Consider the following 20,098-nt stretch of genomic DNA (forward strand, 5'->3'; position numbering starts at 1 on the left):
CTCCTCAAAGCAGCTTCTCCTGTGAGGGGCTGACCTCCTGGTCTGACAGCAGGGGCTGTCTTCCTTCCCCGGGCAGCTGACCTTCCAGAAGTCTCCACCGTCCAGCCATTGGAGCTGCAGCCACCCACAGGGGTGGGAGGGGCTCTGTCCAGGGCAGGAGGATGAGGCCCAGACTTGGGCAGCCAGAGACACCAGGTCCCCCTGCAAATCCCTTCTCTTCTACTCCTGAAGGACTCAGGAGTGCCCCTAGGGAGTCCCCCAATTCTAAACTCTTTCACCTCTCAGGAAGAAAGTGGGCCTGGTGGCCACCAATTGGGTGGCTTCTCACAACCATCCCTCCATTCTCTGGGGTCCCAGTGTCCACCTCCAAGGGACTAGACACCCAAGTGATCAGCCTCCAAGAGCAGAGGAAGGCCCCATTGCCATGGCAACCCCAGGGTGCAGCCTACCCACCTGCATTCTCTCCAGGGCACTCCAGAAGGCAGCCCCCCCCCCCCCCGGTGGGTGGGTGGTCCTGACCCGGAGCAGGTGGGGGGGGCTCCAAGGGGGAGTGTCCAAGAGTACCCACCCGCCAACACACACACAGGCCAGGATTCTGAGCTGAAGACCATGAGAAAAGGGGCTGGGCAAGTGGGCAGGCAGTGGAGACCCTGGAACCCTCGTAGGGCATGGGATGGGGCTTTCGGGGGGGCAGGCTGACTACCCCTCTCCTACGGGCTCATGGGAACCCTTCAATTTCCCTAAGAGCGCAGAAGCCCGGAGCTTTCTAGGGAAGAATGCAAGAACACCGCTTCCCAGACACAGAAAAAGAAGTCCACGTTCACACCAGAAACAAGTGTCTGCAATCCTTAAATAGATTTATGGAAATGGCTTCGAATTACAGCATTTAGAAAATAAAAATAATCTCAATACATAATATTCCCTCCATTATATACTTCCCCCCCCCAGAAGCCATTTCTGTGCATGTGTACCCACTGTTCAGCAGTAGTTGGATTTTCTTATAAAAGAAGCAGTAGTTAGCGTCTCTCTAAAAATAAAGCTGCAATCCTCACTGCAATGTGAAGCCTGAGATTTAAGCCTGAGGTGTCCGTGCTGGGGCCCCCTGGCGGCCTCCGCCTGGGTGCCGGGCCACTCTGGGGTCTGAGGAGGTGGGCCAGGGTCCCCGGGGGAAGGGGGTCAGAGGGAAGGGGGTAGTGGCAGCAGGTGGGTGACATCTGTGGTCCTTGGACCCCGGGGGCCCTGGCCTAAGAACCTGGGGAACTGGGTCTCAGTGCTGTGCAGGCAGCTGCCTGGCCCCCCATCTCATCAGCAGCCGGGCACACACCGGCAGGGGCGTGCCTGCGGCCCAGAGGACCCGGCCGTGTGTCTGAATCTCCCCCTCCGAGAATAAACAAGATGCCTGCTGTTTGGCCAAGGGAGGGGCAGCGCTGGAGAATGAGATGGCAGCTGCGGGCTCGGGACAGGGACAGAGAATGGGCAGCGCATGGGAAAGCCCTGTGGGACGCCGAGGCCTGCCCTTCTCCTGGACCTGTCCGCCATCAGCCCAGGATTTAGCCCCAGGTGCAGTCCCACTTGGCTGGTCAAGAGCCGGCTCTGAGTAGGCCTTCTAGTATGGCTGAGCAGCTCAGCAGGCCAGGGGCCGGGGGCAGAGGGCAGGGGACAGGGGCCGGGGGGCAGAGGGCAGGGGCAGGGGCAGGGGGCAGGTGGGAGGAAAGCCCACCCCTGCCCAGGCAGCCACCTGGCAGCCCTGGGTATTCCCCACTGCCTGAAGCTGACCTCCCGTTGGCCCCTGCAGCTGGCCGGGGGCCCCCACAGGTGGGGAGTCCAGGGTAGGAGGGACGGAGGAGCTGGACGTTCTGGAAGCCTGGGCGGCCCGCAGCCTCCTGCAGTGGTGGCGGCCGCTCAATGAAATGCAGTGGAGACCCTCCTGCAGCCAGCAGCACCGCCCCCGGGAGTCCTCTGGGGCCCTGGCAGGTTTGGGGAGTGCCGGTGCCGTGTCAGATGCCCGCCTTGTCGCTGTAGAAGGGTGTGACGTGGAACATGTAGCAGTGCGTGCACACGCGCACGGGCTTCACCTGCCCGTAGCGGGGCAGCGGGGCCGAGTGTGAGGAGCAGCGGGAGCAGAAGATCTGGAATGTGAGGGGCGGGCAGGGGACCCAGTGAGCCAGGGTGCCGAACAAGCCACCGCCACCCTCCCCCCAGGCCGTGCCTCGCCCCTCCCGACCTTGGCGGTTCCCACATCCCCCCTCCTCCAGCGTGCAGGGCGCCACGGGCGGGGCTCTGTGGGCAGGGAGGGGACCTTGGGAAAAGCCTGGGGTGGGTCATGGCCTCAGGAGGCCAGGCTCACGAGGAGGGTCCCAGCCCTGCTCCCAGGCTGCTGCAGGCCTCCTGTTCAGACCCTCCTTCCCTCCACGTCCCCAGCTCTGAAGCGGCTGGGGGCTGGGCACCACACCATCGGGACCCAGTGGGCAGAGTGCCTGGAGTCCACACACGGTGCCAAGTCAAAGCGGGGCCCAGGGCTCAGGGACAGGGACCCCAAAGGCCTTACCAGTGCCCTGGGGTGTCGGTCCTGACTCCCAGATCCTGTGGACGGGCCCCAGGGATGCCCCTGGCCACAGTCTCTGGGTCTGCGGGCACAACCTCTGGCCCCCGTGCCCCTCTTACCTTCCCGCAGCTTCGGCAGTGGTGCTTCCGGCGGATAACAGTGAAGGGTGCTTTGCATGCCGTGCAGAAGCCGCAAGCCTCGTCGGGGACCCACTCTGGTGGATCTGGCACGAGAAGGGGGGTACGCGTCAGCCAGAGGGGGCCGCGAAGCGGTGACAGTGGCAGCCGGTGGGCTGGGGTGGGAGGCCGACCGCGGCGGGTGGGTGTACCGGTGCCTTCCGCTGGATGGGCCCCAGCAGCTCCAGCTCTGCTCCCCTCCCATCCTCCCCTGGACTCCAGGTGCTGGTTACGGTCTCGGGAAACTGCTGGCATCACATGGACAGGACCTTTGCAGCTGTTGTCAGTGCCTGTCCGCCAGGCCACCTGGATTCGGGACGTGGGCAGGGAGTGTTCACCTGGATGACCCTCTCCTGAGCCTCTCTCCGTCAGCACCCAGCCTGGCAGGGCCCTCGGGCAGAGGTGGTAGCTGAGAAGCGAAGGAATCAGCCACCAGCTCGGCACACTCTGTGGGGGCCCCCGGGGCCCCAGCCTTGCCCACCCCTGGCTCCAGAGCAGTTATGGGACCCTCGTGGTCCTGGAAACCCAGGCAGACGTCCGGCCGGCCCCTCCCTGACACAGGTGCAGGCCAGGCTGGGGCCTGGGCCCCCCTTCCAGGTGGGTGTGGGACCCATCCCGTCTCACTTCTAGAGGTGCTTGGAAGCCTCTATGGAGGTTTGCTCTGGGATTCGGAGACTCATCAGTGCGGGGGAGGAGAGAGCTCCCACGCAGCAAGACAGGCACTTTCCTCCCGTTCAGGCCTCAAGGCCAGAGCCAATAGCCGGGCAGGGTGGGGGAGAACATCTGGGATCCATCCCTCAGACCACAGTGTGCTCAGAGGTGGTCTGTCCAGACTCGCACGACCCCCAGTGCTCAGGCGGGCACTGGCCTGCACCCCTGGCCCCATCCTCAGCACCTCCAAACGGAACTCGGCAAGGCTGCTGTCCAAGAAGGGCCTGGGGTCTCCTGGCCTCCCTCCTGGCCTGGAGGGTCTGCCCCTCCTCCTGCCTGCACAGACCCAAAGCTGCCTCCCACCCACCTCTCCCACCTTCCTCTCTGGGCCCCGTGAGCTCACCTCAGTGCAGGGAGGTCATTACTCCCGCTTGCCACCCCTCCCCTGTGTAAAAATCCCAGGCTGACCCCAGGGAAATCCCAGGTGGCAATGTTAGCCCCTAAGGGCCATGCTAGGCCACAGACACCAGCTCAGACAGAAAAGGCCAAACCCTCTCCTGTGAGGACCGTGAGGGTCCGGGGGACTTCCTGGAACCGCTCCTCTGACCAGCATCCAGGCCCTGTCAGCAGGTGCCACTTCCAGGAGCGAGGCTGGGTCAGCAGTTGGCAAGGAGGGCGCGGCTCCCGCCCGTGCACCGGGCAAGCCAAACCTCACAGCTTTTCACTTCCGCTCCTCCTGAGCAGAGGGGCCCCGAGTTCCTGCTACAGGTGCTTTGTACCATCGTGTATGGTTTTCCAGAAAGAGTCGGGAGATTGTGCCTGCTCCAGACACCCCATCCCCGCAGCCCCCTCTGGACACCCGCATCCCCATCACCCCGGAGCACTGGAGCGCCAGGGAGGCCCTGAGACGGACACAGGCAGGACCAGCCCAGCTGGCCAGGCACACCAGGAGTGCTGTGGCCTCTGGCCCATCACGGGGTGAACTTTCAACTCCTTCTCAGCTCCACGCACATCTGACACCTGGTTGGGCCTATCTGCCACCATCCATCTCAGCACCTTGCCCAGGTCCCCAGCCCCTCCCCACAGACATGATGCCAGGGCCCCAACCTACTCTGGATGTTCCCTCCCTGACTGGGACACCAGCAGGCCTGACCTCCAGGCTAACAGGGTAGCAGGGGCTCGGGGCTCCCACATAACCAGAGAGTGCAGCCTGCAGCCTCCTGTGAAGAGGGTGCCAGAAGCTGCCGTTGAGGCCCTTCCTGTGGGGCAGGTGAATGCAGGTGGGGACAGGTGTGTGCCTGTGCCGAGCCCAGCCGCCTCCAGCCAGGGGCCCGTGTGCCCACCCTGGGGGCCGAAGAGGGGATGCCAGGGTGGGAAGTTGCCTCCCCAGGGGCAGCTACGTGCCCAGAGGGCCTCTGGGGAGGGACCCCCGGTTGGAGAAGCGGTGCCTTCATGGATTCCATATCCAGGGCAGAAAGGGGGACAGTCCAGACAGGGCCTTTGCTCCCTGCCCAGCACGCAGCACCGTGGGCGCTGGCCCAGACTCCACACGTACCTTCCAAGTCCCCATCTCGGGTCTTGGCTGCCAGTTCAGAGGATGACAGGGTCTCTTGGCACAGGGCACAATCCTCTAAGGCTGCACTCCGCAGGCTCTGGGTGACTGGAAGAGAAGGGAGGGGTGGGCTGGGCACAGAAACACCTGTTCCTGGTAGCCCCACCTCCGCATCACTGGCAGGGGTCCCCCAAACCCAGCCGCAGTCCCACGGCCATGGGGTCACCACAGCCCCAGCAGGCCGGGTACTGACCCCGGCAGGGGCCTTCAGTGCCCAGAGGCATGTGGCCTCCCTGGGGGCCCCAGCCCCAGAGCCCCTGCACGGTCTGTGCAGGAAGGTCTCCCTGGGCTGTGATCCCTAAGCCCACCATCCTTGCTTCCAGAAGCGGTCCATGTCACCTGCCTTTTCTGAACCGTGATGTCTCAGGAGGCAATCCCGCCCAGGAATCCCCGGCAAATGGGGGCAGCACAGCCTGGCACGGTGCTACCAGGAGTCAGAGCTTGGTGGACACACAGAACTAACTCTGCTCCTGCTCCCCGCTAGCAAGGAGGGGCTCTGGTGGGCTGGGGCGGGCTGCCCTGTGTGCCCAAATGCCCTGTGATGAGGGGTAGCTGGCCCAGAACAGGTATCTCAGCCCAGCACGGGGGTAGAGGGGGTAAGCCAAGGGTCAGGCTCTCTCCCCACCCCAGGCACGTGACAATATGTGAACGTGTGTGTGTGTGTGTGTGTGTGTGTGCGCGCGCGCACATGTGCACAAGTATGCATGTGGGTGTGAGGGCATGTGTCTACACCCATGATGTGTTGAGCATGTGTAAGTATGTGAGGCAGGTCCCAGGTGGCCACAGGATATGAACAGCCACTTTCCCCAGGGAGAGATGGGGCCTATGTCCCCTCCTTGACTCTGGGCTGGCCTCGGACTGCTTTGGCAGCCAGAATTTGCTAGAAGTGACTCTGCCATATCTGGGTCTTGTCTTTAAGAGGAAGGGCACTGTCCCTCCCAGCCTGTTAGCCCCAAGAAGTTGGGTGACCTTGCAGGAGCATACGCAGAGGGAGAGTGGGAGGTTCTGCAGGCACAGGCCGGTGCGTGTGAGGTTGTAAGCCACCTGCAAAGCCAGCGGTGGGGACACTGCCCCAGGCAGGTGGCCTCTCGGGGACTTCTGGGGCCTGTGATGTGTGCCCCTTGGTCCCCTAGCGGAGAGCCTGGCAGTGCTGGGTGCTTCTTGTTTGGAATGTGGCAGGTTGTGCAGAACCTGTAGGTTCTGTGTAGGGCCACGTTCGCTCGGGGTGAGGAGATGCTGATCCCTGGGGTGGGGACATGCCCTGAGCGGGACTCACCCTTCTTTAGCTTTTCCTTGTCATCTGCTTCTGGTTTGGTGGCCATGACCTCAAAAAGGGTCTTGAGAATACTTCTCAGATCGCTGGCATAGTTGGTCTGCAGCTGGTCAGCCACACCTGGGAGGGGAGGAAGGCCGTCAGGCTCCGGGGGCTCCAGCCGCTGGCTGTGTCCTCAGGTAGGTGGGGGCAAGAAGAGGCCACCAGCCCCTGGGAGCTGGCTTTGTTGGCAGGAGTGAAAGCTCAGGAGTCCAGGGGAGGCTGGTGGAGGGGTGCCTACGCAGCCAGCCCCCCGCTGGCCCCCGCTCACTCTCACTCCCACATTTTATCCTTGGGGTCGCAGCCACTACTCCTGAGTGGTCCTAGCCTCTCACTGACAGGTGACCCCAGGGCCCTGAACCGTGCCCACTGCCCACAGCAGCGCCTTCACTGACACAGCCACGTGTGTGTCCGGTCGTGCCCTCTTCCCCTGGCAGACGCTGCTGCCCCAAGTCCCCCTGACTGCAGGGGCCCCTTTGGGGTGTGTGGCTGGGAGCCAAGGTGGGGCCTGCTCTCTGCCGGACTCCCTGCCATTCCCTGCTTCCCCCACTCTCACCGCAGAGCCCTCCTCCTCCCTGAGCAGGCTCCCTCTCCCTGAGTGGGGCTCCCCTTCCCTGACTGAGGGCTCCCCCTCCCTGAGTGAGGCTCCCCCTCCCTGAGTGAGGGCCATTTCCCAGCGAGAATCGAAGCCCCGTTAGCTCCTTCGGCGCAGACACCGCTGCTACTTATGGCAGCGTGAGGGGAAAGCCTCAGGCGTCTGGCCAGAACCGGAAGCCCAGTGACCCGCCCCAGGGACTGCAGTCAGCGCTTTCGGAGGATTCTTTGTGCACCGCGACGGTACTGAGCGCCTGCCAGACTCCATATCCCTAAACCTCGGAACAAAGCTGTGTGGCAGCTGTATGAAGCCAAGCTCAGGGTCACCGGGGTCCTCCTGGTCCCACCTGGCCTGGCTTGGCAGTGCCTGGGGGGCCCCGGGGCAGTATGGGACACCCCCCATCGTGACCGGGATTCTGCAGGGATCCCGCCCCCCCCCCCCCCCACAGGCCACAGGCTGCAGTCCTGCCAAGCAGGCCGGGAAGAGCGGGTAGCGTGGGCTGCGGGGAAAGCCCCGTCAGCAAGCACCCCTAAACCGGGAGGATGGGGGTGGGAAGGGCACGCAGGAGGCCGGGGAGGGGGCCTTCAGTGCATACTTTTATACTGTTGAATCACATGGATGTGTTAGTTATATTAACACACGAACCAAAGAGAAGCATTAAAAAGACACCTTTTGGCTCACGGCCCTCTGAATTCCCCGGGGAGACAAAACAGGCGTCTCCCTCCTGTTCCCCCACTCTGGGGGAAACAAAACTAGGCAAGATGAACGCCACAATCGGAACCACGAACGAACAGACCCTCGCTGTGTGGGTGGCCAAGGCCCCCACGGGAGCCGGATGGGTTCCCCAGTCACAGATGGGGGCCCTAGTGACGAATTAAGCCTTCCTCCCTCCTGGGCTTGGGGATGATGAAATGGCACCGTGGGGGGGATCCCCAGATGGCAGGGAGGGGATGCTCCTGTGGCCCGGCACAACCCGCATCCTGCCCAGCAGGGACTTTGCGGCCCACCTTCAGCCCTGCCCCGCCCGCATTCGAGGCCCCGCCCAACCTGCAACCCACCCTCAGCCAGGCCCCGCCCAACCCCACGGCCCACGCCCAGACAGGCCCCGCCCACACTCGAGGCCCCGCCCAACCTGCAGCCCACCCTCAGCCAAGCCCCGCCCAACCCTGCGGCCCACGCCCAGCCAGGCCCCGCCCAACCTACAGCCCACCCTCAGCCAGGCCCTCTCACCCTGAGGCCCCACCCACCCCCAGCCACGCCCACCTTGCAGCCCACCCTCAGACAGGCCCCGCCTACACTCGAGGTCCCGCCCAACCTGCAGCCCACCCTCTGCCAGGCCCTCCCCACCCTGAGGCCCCACCCACTCCCAACAAGGCCCCCACCCTGCAGCCCACCATCAGCTAGGCCCCGCCCACCCCCTGAGGCCCCGCCCCACGCGGGCCCAGCCGGCACCTGAAATGCAGACAAACAGGCGGTGGATCAGGTCGTGGCTGCCGTGGAACCTGGACCGGATCTTCTCTCTTGTAGCCAAGGGGACCGTCTCCAGCCCGGCCTTGTCTGAGGAACCTGAACCGGCCGTGGGGCCACTGCACAGAGAAGGAGACACAGGGTGTGGGGGGCACGGGCACCGCCAGGGGCTCCTGGAGCCTGAAAGCCAGGAGCGAGAACCAAACTCTTTTTGCCCTGGAGGCTCCCACTGCACCACAGCCGAGCTGCCGGGAGGTACTGGTAGCTTCAGAGGGTCACCAAGGTCACAGGCACCACCTAACAAGCCAGCTGGCACAGCAGGGCTCCTAGCCTGGCCATGCCCTGTCTGCTGCCCTCACTTTGCTGTAGCCACTCTCAACTCCTTTCTCTCTGCTGGTGTGGACCACCTGGTGTGGACTCACATGCTCAGGGCCCCCCCCCCCCCTTCTCCCTCCGACTGACATCATCTACTGACTTCCTCCTAGAACTCGCCCACCTACACCCTGCGCAAACGGGACTAATTTGGATAAAGGGTCTTTGCAGCTGAGATCAAGGTACAGACCCGGAGAGGAGAAAGTCATCTTGGATTATCGGGTGGCCCTAACCCCGTGACAAGTGTCCTTATGAGAGGAGACGCAGACAGACAGGGCCTCCCAGCTGTGAAGGATGAATTTCTGTTGTTTGTTTTTTTTTTTTTTTTTTTTTAACATTTTTTAATTATTTTTGGGACAGAGAGAGACAGAGCATGAACGGGGGAGGGGCAGAGAGAGAGGGAGACACAGAGTCGGAAACAGGCTCCAGGCTCCGAGCTATCAGCCCAGAGCCTGACGCGGGGCTCGAACTCACGGACCGCGAGATCGTGACCTGGCTGAAGTCGGACGCTTAACCGACTGCGCCACCCAGGCGCCCCGAATTTCTGTTGTTTTAACTCCCTGCGTGTGGGGCTTTGTTACTAACACAGGGTTCTGCTCCCACCATGCACGTCCCTGCTCCTCCCCACGGTGGGGGGGGGGGGGGGTCTGCCCCACTTCAGGTGCCTCCAATTCTTACACGACTCCTCTCCTTTCTTCTCTATCCTCCTGTCCTACAATCTGGCAGTTTCTCGTTTCCCTTTCAGCTTTCCCCTTGACGTTTTAATTGATGCTCTCCCTGCGGCTCCATAGACGCAAGTCTTTTAAACGTGGCCAACGGCTGCCTGCACTACCTCCTTCTCCTTTCCGGGAGGTAGTGGATCTGCCTTCCATGCCAGAGGCCTGATCCTTGGTTGTCCGTCCCGTTTCAGAGGGAGGCACTGAAGGCCACGTGGTGTAGGTGGAACAAAGGCAGCCTCGCACTGCTGGGGCCACAGCTTCAGAGAGAGAACTTGGCACCAGCTGCCCAAGCTCCCACCCCGGGGGCTGCCACTGGCATGCACGTGGAGCTCTGCCCTTGTGGCCCGCAGACGTGGCAGGATCTTCACTGTGGCACTGGTTGCTCAGCGATGGGGCCATCTAGTCTTGCAGGGGCAGAGTCGACAGAGGCAGAGGGGGGCGGGTCACAGACCCTCACACACTGTGTGGGTCCCTCACACGGCGCAGAAACACGCAGGACCGCCCTAGGTCTTATGTGGGGGTACGTCCAGGGAGGAAAGACCATTAAGAAGTACAAAGATGTGACACGCCTGAGGTTTGGGGCCATTGTCCGCCCCCCCACCCCAGCCCCCGTCCGGTACAGAGGGAGGCTGGGCCGCACGGGCTCCCTTCCTTTCGTCAAGGGCGGTGTGAGAGTTCATGCGTTTTTGCCACACTCTACAATAATGAATATCCACTATGAGTATTTAATGCTTCCCTGGGCCACGGAGAGGTGAGGGCAGGCTGGCAGTGTGAGGCTGGGTGCACCTGTGCCAAGCTGGCACCCTCGGGCAGGTCTACACCCTCTCCTCCTGAGCTGCGGAGTTTCCCGGACAGGCCCCGGACTTTCAGCCTGAGCGTGGGGGGCCTGGCTGCCCTCCGCCTGCTGTCCCCGCCCTGGGAGCTGAGTGAGGAAAGGGGGAGGGGACTTCACTGTTCACGTCAGCTACCACGCAGCGTCCCCGGTGTCAGGTCACAGCTTTGCCCAAAAGATTCGGGAGCAGGGGCTCAGATAAATACCACACACCCGTGTTCACAGAAGCTTGCTCTCCAACACCACCACCAAATAGTGGATAAACAGCGTGGTCCCCACGGTGGGACGTTATTCGACCGTAAAAGGAAGTTCTGCACACGCTACGAGGACAAACCTGGAAGACACCAGGCTGACCGAGACAAGCCGGTCACAGAAGGTCCCATAGGGTGTGCTTCCATTTATGCGAACCATCGAGAAGAGGCAAGCCTACAGACACAGAAGGCAGAGGAGGGCTGTGGGGCCAGGGGCGAGAGATGGGGAATGACCGATTGACAACAGGTACAGGGTTTCTTTACGGGGTGGTGAAAATGTTTGCCAAACTGGGAATATAAAATAAAGGAATGTTTTCTTGCAATCATCTAGTGAACTCACATTCGGGAAATAGTTCGTAAGTTAAATGTCTGTCATCAGTGGGCTGGCTCAACAAATCATCAGGTCACATCCATACAATTTCCATTTTGTAGAAGGGACAGATGCTAGAAATGTTAAAATATTAAATGAAAAGGCAGCATTCTAAAAATTAGGGAGATCATATGTACATAAGGAGAGACAGGGAAACGCAATAAAAGCAAAGCATTAATATCACGTATATTTGAGTGGTGGGACCATGGATAAACTATGCTTTTCCAAAGTGTCTTCTGGGAGCAAGTATTACCTTTGTGATCAGAATGAACATGATTTCCAGGAGAGAGGAAGCGCCCGTCGGCAGCAGGTGGCACCACAGCCCTGCCTGTGGCGGGAACTCGTCCCAAGCCGAGACAGAAGCGGCTCGGGGCGCCCCCTGGGGGTCAGCCCTGCAGCCCCAGCCCCGCAGATCCATGCTCCGGAGGCCCTGGACGATGTGGGGCAGCCAGCACACAGAAACCAGGGGAAGGGCCCTGACCCCACAGAGAGTTGAGGCCATGAAGGCTCCCTGAGGCTCTGGTTGAGCAGGGTAGGGGGGCCGGTGGAGAGAGAGGGAGAGGGACAAGGACTCCACAAAGACACTGATCCTAGGCAGAAAATCGGCTTCGAGGGGCTCGGGGAACAAAAGACCAGACTGCTGCAGGAAGAATTTGACCTGGGACCTGAGCCTGGGTCTAGTCGGTCTGCCTGGTCCCCAGGGGCCACAGGGATGGCCACTGTCTGGGCACTGCCCAGGGCCTGTGGATGCTGATCCTGCAAGGGCAGTTGCTAGACTGCTGGCCCATGGCAGGCACTGGACCCTTGGCGGACGCCACACAGGCTGGAAGCACAGGGCCACTCACATCTATAGGACACACCCCGTCTCCGCACACACCCCGTCTGCCAGGGTCTGCCCCTTCCGCTTCACTGCCCAGGCAGCAGGCTGACAAGGGCTGGTGGGGCCCTGGTCGGCCTGGGGACTGTGTTCAGCGGACTGGACCCAGGGCTCCTGCAGAGCCCTGCCTCGCTCGGCATGACCACAGGGCCGCCCCCGGCGGACTCACTGAGGGGAATCACCTTAGACCTCAGAGGAGCCCAGCACCTGCCAGGACTTGCCAGGCAGGAACTCCCCTGACCATGCCAGGGGCCACCCCAAGGAGCTGCAGCTCCTACCAAGATTACAGAAGGCCCAGGACAACGAATCTTTTCAAACAAGTCAGAACATGTCTTTCCTCTGCTGAAACCTTCTACCCCTGCCTCTCAATTAGTCCAAGTAAAAGCAAAAAGCCTTATCAGGCGAGGCTTACGGTTCCTGGCCTAGTCTGGACCCCTCTCTGTCACCCTCCCCTCCCACACCCTCCACTCACTCAAGCTTCTCAGACTTGGTCCTTGTTGTCACAGACAAGCCAAACATGCCATGGCCACAGGGCCTTTGCACAGATATCAGTGGGCCCAGAATGCTCCTTTTCTGGATACCCCCAGACGCCTCTATTTGGTATGCTCTATTGCAAGGGCCTTCCTTGACCACAAACAGGACCCCCCCCACCCCCACCCCCACCCCAGCTCTCTTCCTGACCCCACCCTGCATTCTGCTCACGGGGACACTCAGCATCCTGACATAGCACGTGTGTGCTGACTGTGTGTCTTACTCTGGGGGAAGGCAAGGTTGGCTCGGCAGCTACTTCCGTTCACTGCTGTACCCCAGCATCAAAGACAGCCCCCCACCCCACACTAGCCTCCCAATCTGTATCTGCTGAACAAAGAATATGAATCCATTAGATATGGAGGAGAACCGGAAGTGGGTTCCCTGGGAATAAACGCTTTCTCCACAGTTGTAATGCCGCATGGGGTTCAGGAAAAAGAGCAGCCAGCAGGGCCTCCTCACCCTTCTGGTGTCACAACTCCTCTGGGAAGAATGGGGGAGCCCCCCCAAAGATGTGTTCACGTCAAACCCCCAGAACCTGTGACTGGGGCCTTATTTGGAAAAAGGATCTTTGGGGATGTAAGTAAGCATAGGATCTCAAGAGGAGCTCTTCCTGGACTGTCCGGGCAGGCTCTGAATCTGATGACAAGGGTCTTTCTAAGAGGAGGAGGGGAGACACCCAGACAGGAGGCTGAGTGTGGACAGAGGGGGACAGAAGACGCAGCCATAAGCCCAGGAGCAGCTGGAGCCCCGGGGGGCCAGGACAGGCAGGAAGGACCCTCCCTGGGGGGAGGGGGGGCCTCCCGAGGGAGGGTGGCCCTGGATTTTGGACTCTGGCCTCCAGGACTGTGACAAGGGAGGTCTCTGTCTTCCGAAGCCCCCGATGTGTGGCAGTTCGCCCCTGCTGCCCCGGGGAAGCCGGTCCGGACACAGCCGGAAACGTGATCCCACCTCCATCGCTCACCTGCTGGGCCCAGAAATTGCTCCCTTAGGCACAGAATGGGCACGAGGATAGCCACCGATGGGCCCAGCGAGGACAAGCCCGATCACAAGCACGTGTGGCCGCGAGAGGTGGGGCCGTTGTGGCAGGGAGGACACAGCCGGCTCCTACCGATAAGGCCCGCTCGCGCTCGCCAAGCCTTCAAAAGAGGCGGTCACATTACACATATAATTATGGCTGGAATCGTTTAAGGGACGCTAAGCTCATAATCAGTGTTTAAACCTCTAGGGAAATTGCTTTGCCGGGAGGTGTGTGTTTGCTACGTTCGTTCCACAGATTTGCAGCGGGCGAGGGGGCGCCGAGGAGTGGAGGGAGAAGGGGCTCCGTGAGGGTCCTGCCTAGCACCTGCTGTCCCCGGGCGGCGGTGAGGCGGGGCTGGAAGAGATGCGGAAGGCAGAGGGGCGCGGGGCTGCCTGGCACCTTGAGCTGGTGGGTGACGCTTCTGATGCAAGTGGCCGGGGCCCAGGGCAGAGTCTCGCTCACCCTCAGCATCCCGGGGCCGCCCACAGCCCCACCGGCGGGGAGACGGGGGGTCCCCAACCATGCTAGGGTGGTGGAGCTGACACACACCTTCCCCACCCACCGGGATGTCCTGGGTGGGTCTGAGTCACGTGTGTCTACGTACGTGTGAATGCGCGTGACAGCGTGCGTGTGCGCGCATACGTGGGATGTGTGTGCACAGTGTGAGCATGCACACTCAGAATGGTGGCACACCCAGGGCAGTGGCTGCACAGGGGTGCCAGAGGCTGGCCACTCTCCCAAGTACTGGGCAGGGACAGAGGGACAGGAGAGCGACAGGACCAAGGGTCCACTCCGACTGGCAGCAACCTCACCTGACTCCGCAGCAGTTTTCAAACAAACTCCTTTCCAGAACATGTCACGTTACAGGCTTGTATTGCTTAAAAGACGTAACTCGTTCGCCTGTGACCTGTGCATGAATCCTGTCATGTTTTGATATTAATGGAAAGATTTTAAAAGCGAGATCCTGGGTGTGTACATGTTGAAGAGAGACCATCAGTCAGGAGCCGCTACAGTTCACCAGGTGGGAGCCAGCTCACTCCCCACATCCTGGCTGCCCCGCACTGGCACCAGGATGGGACTCACGCCCCCAGCCGCACCCTCCCCACCGCCCGCTGTGGCCTCCTGAGCACGGTCAGTTCTGAGGAGGTGAGAGGCTGCCCCGGGCCTGCACCCCAACTCTACACCACCAGAAGGCGCCTGGGCCTCACTGGCCGGGGATGGGGCCGGGACTCAGAAACGAGCCCTCCAAGGCCAGGGCAGCCCCTAAGAGAGGGGGGGCCCGTCACTGCCGGTGGGGGTGGATGGGGCTGGAGACGGGGTGACGCCAGAGTCCACGCACGCGGGCTCCTGTGACTACAAAAACAACAGTGGTCTCTGCGTGCCGCACGCGAGTGTGGGTTCACACCGCCATCCCTCACAGGACGTGGAAGGCTCCCTGTGCACCTGTGTCCAGCCTCGTGACTGTGGGCAAATCGCTCCGTCCCCGAACCTCACTGTTCTCTTCCGTAAACGGCAATAGTTAGCAGGGACAGAGATGATGCTTTGAGAGGGGGCCACTCCTGCCTCTGACGAAGGCTCCGTAAGCCGCAGGGCCTCCCGGTAGAAGCCCACACACAAGGCAGTGATTTCCGGTGACGTATGAACAAACACCACAGTACACAGATCCGTGTGCCGTGGGGTCCCGCGGGCGCTCCGGGCGCCGCCCACCCCTCTGCCCTCCCGCCCGTGTGGTCTACCCTCGCTGGCTCCCCTGGCTGTCAGAGAAGCAGCGGCCTGTTCCCACTCCAGAGTCACAGGACCCCCACGGGACCCTGGGGCCGATCGCTGAGGGACTGCAAAAACTGGCAGTTTGGTCCAAACAGCAAATGTAAACAATATGCTGAAAATTAGCTGATGTCTCCATTTCCTCTGATTAAGGAGCATTACCACTGATGTCCTAAGAGATGAGCAAGCACCTTTACGTCTCTCTCCCTTTCCTACTTCAGTGAGTCCATGGACCCCTGCCCTGCCCAGGCCGGTCAGGCATGGCGGGTCCTGCCCTTGGCTCCCATCTGGGAGGCAGAAGCAAGAAATCAGAATCCCATTGATACCTGTGTCAGTTACGGACAGTCACCATACAGCAGGGAGGGCTTCCTGGAGGAGGCGGCATGGCATGAGAAGAGTCTATGAGTCCACGGAGACCCCCAGTCTCCCCACACCTGGGGCCCACAGCACCCTAGGACACCCCCCGACCTCGGGCAGCCCTGCCTGGCCCCTGCTGCCTGCAGAGTTCTGATGTGGTTCTGCTGCTGTGAACTCTGTGGAGACAGGACCTTCTTGGCCTCCCTGTCTCCCCATCTTCCCACCACCTTTCTGCTGCGGCTGCTCCCCAGGTCCACACTTCCGCAGGGCTCGGTATGTCCCTGTGAGGGGCATTTTCTGCCAGACGCTGGCCTCAGGGCCCACTGCCCTGGAGAGCTGCCAATGGATCTCTGCATCTGAGAAGGGCCTATCTCTCTCCCACTCCAGCCCTGGTTGCCGGGCAGGGGTCTCTACCTCCCAGGAAAACCAGCAGAGAGACTGGTAGGTGACCCAGCTCTGACAGGATCAGGCCCTAGTCTGAGAAGTCAGGTACAGTTGGAATTAGGGTCATGAGGCCCTGAGCTGGGTCCTAGGGCCACAGTGGACCAGCGGCACCTGCCCTTGAGGGGCTCTGGGGTGGTGACATGGAGGAGGGGACCCCCGAGGGGACCCTGCACATGGCCACTGCCCCAGGGGGAGGCCTGCCATGGGCAAGAGTCCCAGGGCCGGGCTGGGAGTCCCTGGAAATTAGCACAGGCTGAAGGCTTCTGGCATCATCACCTCTGCCATCTGGGCAGAGGAAGGTGATCTCCCGGAGCCTCAGTTTACTGGTCTGTAAACTGGGAAAACAATGCCACCCGTGCAGGGTCCTCCGAAGAAGGACATCCAGACACATACGGTGGAGGGTGGGGCTGGGGGTGCGTGTGACTCCCCCCTTTGCTGTGTGGCCCTCGGCCTGTAACACGGGGAGAATGCACAGCTTCCCCAAGGGCAAGGGGGCCGTGAGGCTGGGGCCAGGCTCCCACACTACCACCGTCAAGGAGGTCGGCCGTCCGGAGGCTTAGGCAGGGGATGGACATCAAGCAGGGCCCGGCCCAGAGGCGGCCGAGGGTCTGCCCCACACTGTTTGTGGGCACATCACCCCCCAGCGGAATCCCACTGTGAAGCAGCAGCCCCAAGACCACCCGGGCCGTGTGCCAGGCTCCCAGACGCCCTGCAAATACTACCTGGTCAGCCTGGTGGGTGATGTTCATCCAGAAGGAACACAGGGAGGGGCACAACTGTCCCTACAACACTGGGGGACAGCCAGGAAGCCTCAGTGAGCCCCCTTGTCACCAAAGGATGCTCTGCAGGGCCCCCAAAACCTTAGGAAGTTCTGGGGACCTGTGACTTCCCCGGACAGGGAGGACAGACAGCAGATGTCCTGCCCAGTGCCCACGGTCCTTGCTGAGCCATCCCTGCCTGACAACAGATAGATGGGGTGGCCAGCAGGGTCCGTCAGAGTTCTTCCCCAGACACAGGCCACAGGAAGACCACACAGGCCGCTCCTCCTGGAGCCCAGAGGGAAAGCCGGGTGGCTCTCAGGTCCATCTTGCCTCGAGTGACCCCAAGCCTGCTGGTACCCGAGGAGGGTCCACAAAACAGGGGGAACCCCTCCAGGGTTGAGGAGGGCCTGATGCCCTGGTGCCTCCCATGTTGCCATGACGACCCTCCATTCATCCCGCAGCTACCCCGGCAAGTCCCGGGTGTCCCCAGGCCCTGGCACACCCACCCTGCCCAGCCTTGCCCACTCATGAGACTACAGCCCTGTCACCGACAGCCCCCGGGAGACACTGTCCAGAGCTGGGGCTGCAGAGCCGGGCAGGGCCCCGAAGCAGCCGCTGACGCAGGCAGCTCCTCCCAGCCTGCCTCCCCACTCCCTCTGGGCTCGCTGCCCGCCCCGGGCACTGCCTGGCCCTTCGCCACCCTGAGGTCAGGTGCACACTCGGCTCCCTCTGTGGAGAGGGGTGGGAGCCGTGGTCCCCTCCTCTGGTGGCATGGCACAGCCCAGCTCTGGAGAAGGTCCCATGGTTGGGTTATGGGAACCTGATCCTCACGCTCTACTCTAGAAAAGCCAGGAAACACAGACGAGGAAAAAGCGCACGTCCGTGTGTATTTTATAAACACGTGTGGTTGTCACATGAGCAGAGGGGACTTGTGTTACCTTCCGCTGTCGTAACTCACACACTCTTCCTGCACTTTTGCTGCTTTCAAAAGCTCTCAGAACATAAGGCGCCAGGGCTGATGAACAAAGCAGCGGGTGAACTTGACTGTGGACACCGCCTGGTGTCCCTGTTGGACCACACTCAGCAATTTAAACCTGCTTTCTCTGGTTTCTGCCTCCGTGAAGGTGGGAGGAAGTGTCGTGCAGGGGAGGTGGCCTTGCAGACAGGGATTCACCTGGCCCCATGGGGTGGAGCAGGCGACCCCATGAGCCCTCGAGGGTGCTGCTGGGGCTGCACCCCATGCCCTCCCCTCCATCCCGCATCCCGAGGAGAAGGGGTCAGTGCCTACCAAGCACACTGCACCCCTGCTCAGAGCCCTCCACCCTGCCCCGTGGAGCCCTGCATACAGAAGGAGTGGGCAGGCCTGGGGCTGCAGGGAGCGCGATGGGATGGTTGTGCCTGGAGACCCAGAACTGTAGGCCAGTCCCCTTCCCCTGGAGCTGCCCCTGCAGCACGCCCCCTCCCCCCACCGAAGCCACGAACACCCACATACCAAACACCCTGGCTGGGATGAGGGCACAGACCCTGCCTGGGAAGCAGGACTGCACTGAGTGGAGGGCCAGCGGCCCAGAAGAGGTCCGCTGCAGGGGCAGGAGTTTGAGGGAAAGAACCCAGGATGTGAGATACCAGATGTGAACCCTGAGGTCCCCCTCCAAATCCCAGGGCATCCTCCTGAGGCCAGCTGCCTTCCAACCCTTGGTGGCCCCTCATTTTCACTTGATCTAGGGCAAGGATGTTCCCCCAACCAAGCACCCTAAGTCATACCCTCCAGCCTAAGGGACGTGGTGCGGGAGCTGGCAGGATGGGTGAGAAGACATGAGACTCGAGGCTGGGCTCTGGGGATGGGCCCAGGGGTCCTGCAGTGGGCCCCCAAACTGGAGTCAGACAGATGAGAGGGTCTCTGAGCTCCTGCTTCCAATCTGTGCAGCAGGGACGCCAATGAAATGTTGCTATGGGACTCAGTGAGGCCACAGGGGCAAATTTTCCCATGGGTTTCATCAAAGGCACATGGTGACTTGGTATAACAGGGAGGGATGTCATGGCAGAGAGGGAGGGGACAGTGACCTAAGGAGCAAACAAGGACCAGAGGCACAAGAGTGCAGAGAGCACCTGGAAAGCTGACACTAGGAGGGTACAAGGGGGCAGTGGCGGGGCAGTTGCCCAGGGTCCACGAGACCAGGAGAGTAGGGAGCCCTGGGGACTTCCAAGCAGGGGACCATCACCCAGCTATTTGGTATCAGCCTGTCTGAGGGGATGTCAAGAGGACAGGGTAGGGACTGAGGACAATGCAAGTAAACTCCTCCACTCACTGAGGAAGAAACGGGTAACTGAGCAAACCTACATGCAGTAAAAACATTGAAGCCAAAAAACCTTCCCATGAAAACGCTAGGCCCAGACAGCTTCACTGGTGAATTCAAACTAACATCTAACTAGTATCTAATTGAAACTAATATCTAAGGCAGAAAGAATACCCGCTCTACCAAACTCTTCCGGAAGACTGAAGAAGTGAAAGGGCTCCCCAACTCATCCTAGGTCTCAGCTTTGCCCTGATACCCAATTCTGAAAAGGACATTATGAGAATAGAAAACTATTGCCCAGCATTCCTCACAATCAGATGCAAAATTCTTAATAAAATTTTAGCAAATCAAAACCAACAATACATAAAAAGGATAATACCTAATGGCCAAGTAAAGTTCATCCCAGGAAGGTAAGATTCACTTAACATCTGAAAATCAATCAATGTAATTTATCACATTAATAGACTAAAAAAAATAAATACTATATGATCATCCCGAAAGATACAGAAGAAGCATTTGAGAAAATCCATTGTTTCTTGGTAAAAACTCTCAGCAAGCTGGGGATAAAAGAGAACTTACTGGACCTGATAAAGGGAGCCTATGAAAATCCTGCAGCCAACAACAGACACTAAATGCTTTCCCTCTGAGATCAGGAATACGGCAAAAATATTCTGTGTCAAATCTATTCAACATTGTACTAGAGGTCCTTGCCACGGCGAAAATGCAAGAAAGAGAAGTAAACAACATCCGACTGAAAAGGAAATATCAAATTGGCTTTTTTTTCACAGATGACGTCATCATCTACAGGAAATGTGATGAATCTTCAAAAAGACTATAATGAATAAAGCGAGTTTAGTAAAGTTGTAGGAAATAAGATCAATATATAAAACTCAATTGCACCTCCCATATTAGCAATGAACAATTGGAAACTGAAATCATAGAACAATATAATATCACATCAAAAATATAAAATACTTAGGGATAAATCTGATCTGACAAAAGATGTGCAAGACTTCTACAATAAAAACTATGAAAGTTTGCTGAGAGAATTAAGAGCCTAAATAAATGGAGAGATATACTATGTTCATGAACTGGAAGACTTGATCTTATTAAGGGGTTAATTCTTCCCAAGTTGATCTACAGATTC

The 20,098-nt window shown here is 60.1% G+C and overlaps 1 protein-coding gene across 3 annotated transcripts in view; it reads right to left on the reverse strand.

The window, feature by feature from the left end:
• Positions 1–838: 838 nt before the first annotated feature.
• Positions 839–20,098, reverse strand: part of ZFYVE28 (zinc finger FYVE-type containing 28) — a 117,860-nt gene continuing 98,600 nt past the window's right edge. For all 3 annotated transcript variants that reach the window (XM_060655546.3, XM_060655545.3, XM_060655547.3), the window contains exons 9-13: positions 8,344–8,477; positions 6,261–6,377; positions 4,928–5,032; positions 2,665–2,768; positions 839–2,129 (exon numbers count right to left, since the gene is read on the reverse strand). In XM_060655546.3, the coding sequence (XP_060511529.2) occupies positions 1,998–2,129; positions 2,665–2,768; positions 4,928–5,032; positions 6,261–6,377; positions 8,344–8,477 (592 nt within the window). In that variant the 3' untranslated portion in view covers positions 839–1,997. The remainder of the gene's footprint in view (positions 2,130–2,664; positions 2,769–4,927; positions 5,033–6,260; positions 6,378–8,343; positions 8,478–20,098) is intronic.

Source organism: Panthera onca, chromosome B1, assembly GCF_046562875.1.
Source record: "Panthera onca isolate mPanOnc1 chromosome B1, mPanOnc1 haplotype 2, whole genome shotgun sequence".
Classification (NCBI taxonomy): Eukaryota; Metazoa; Chordata; class Mammalia; order Carnivora; family Felidae; genus Panthera; species Panthera onca.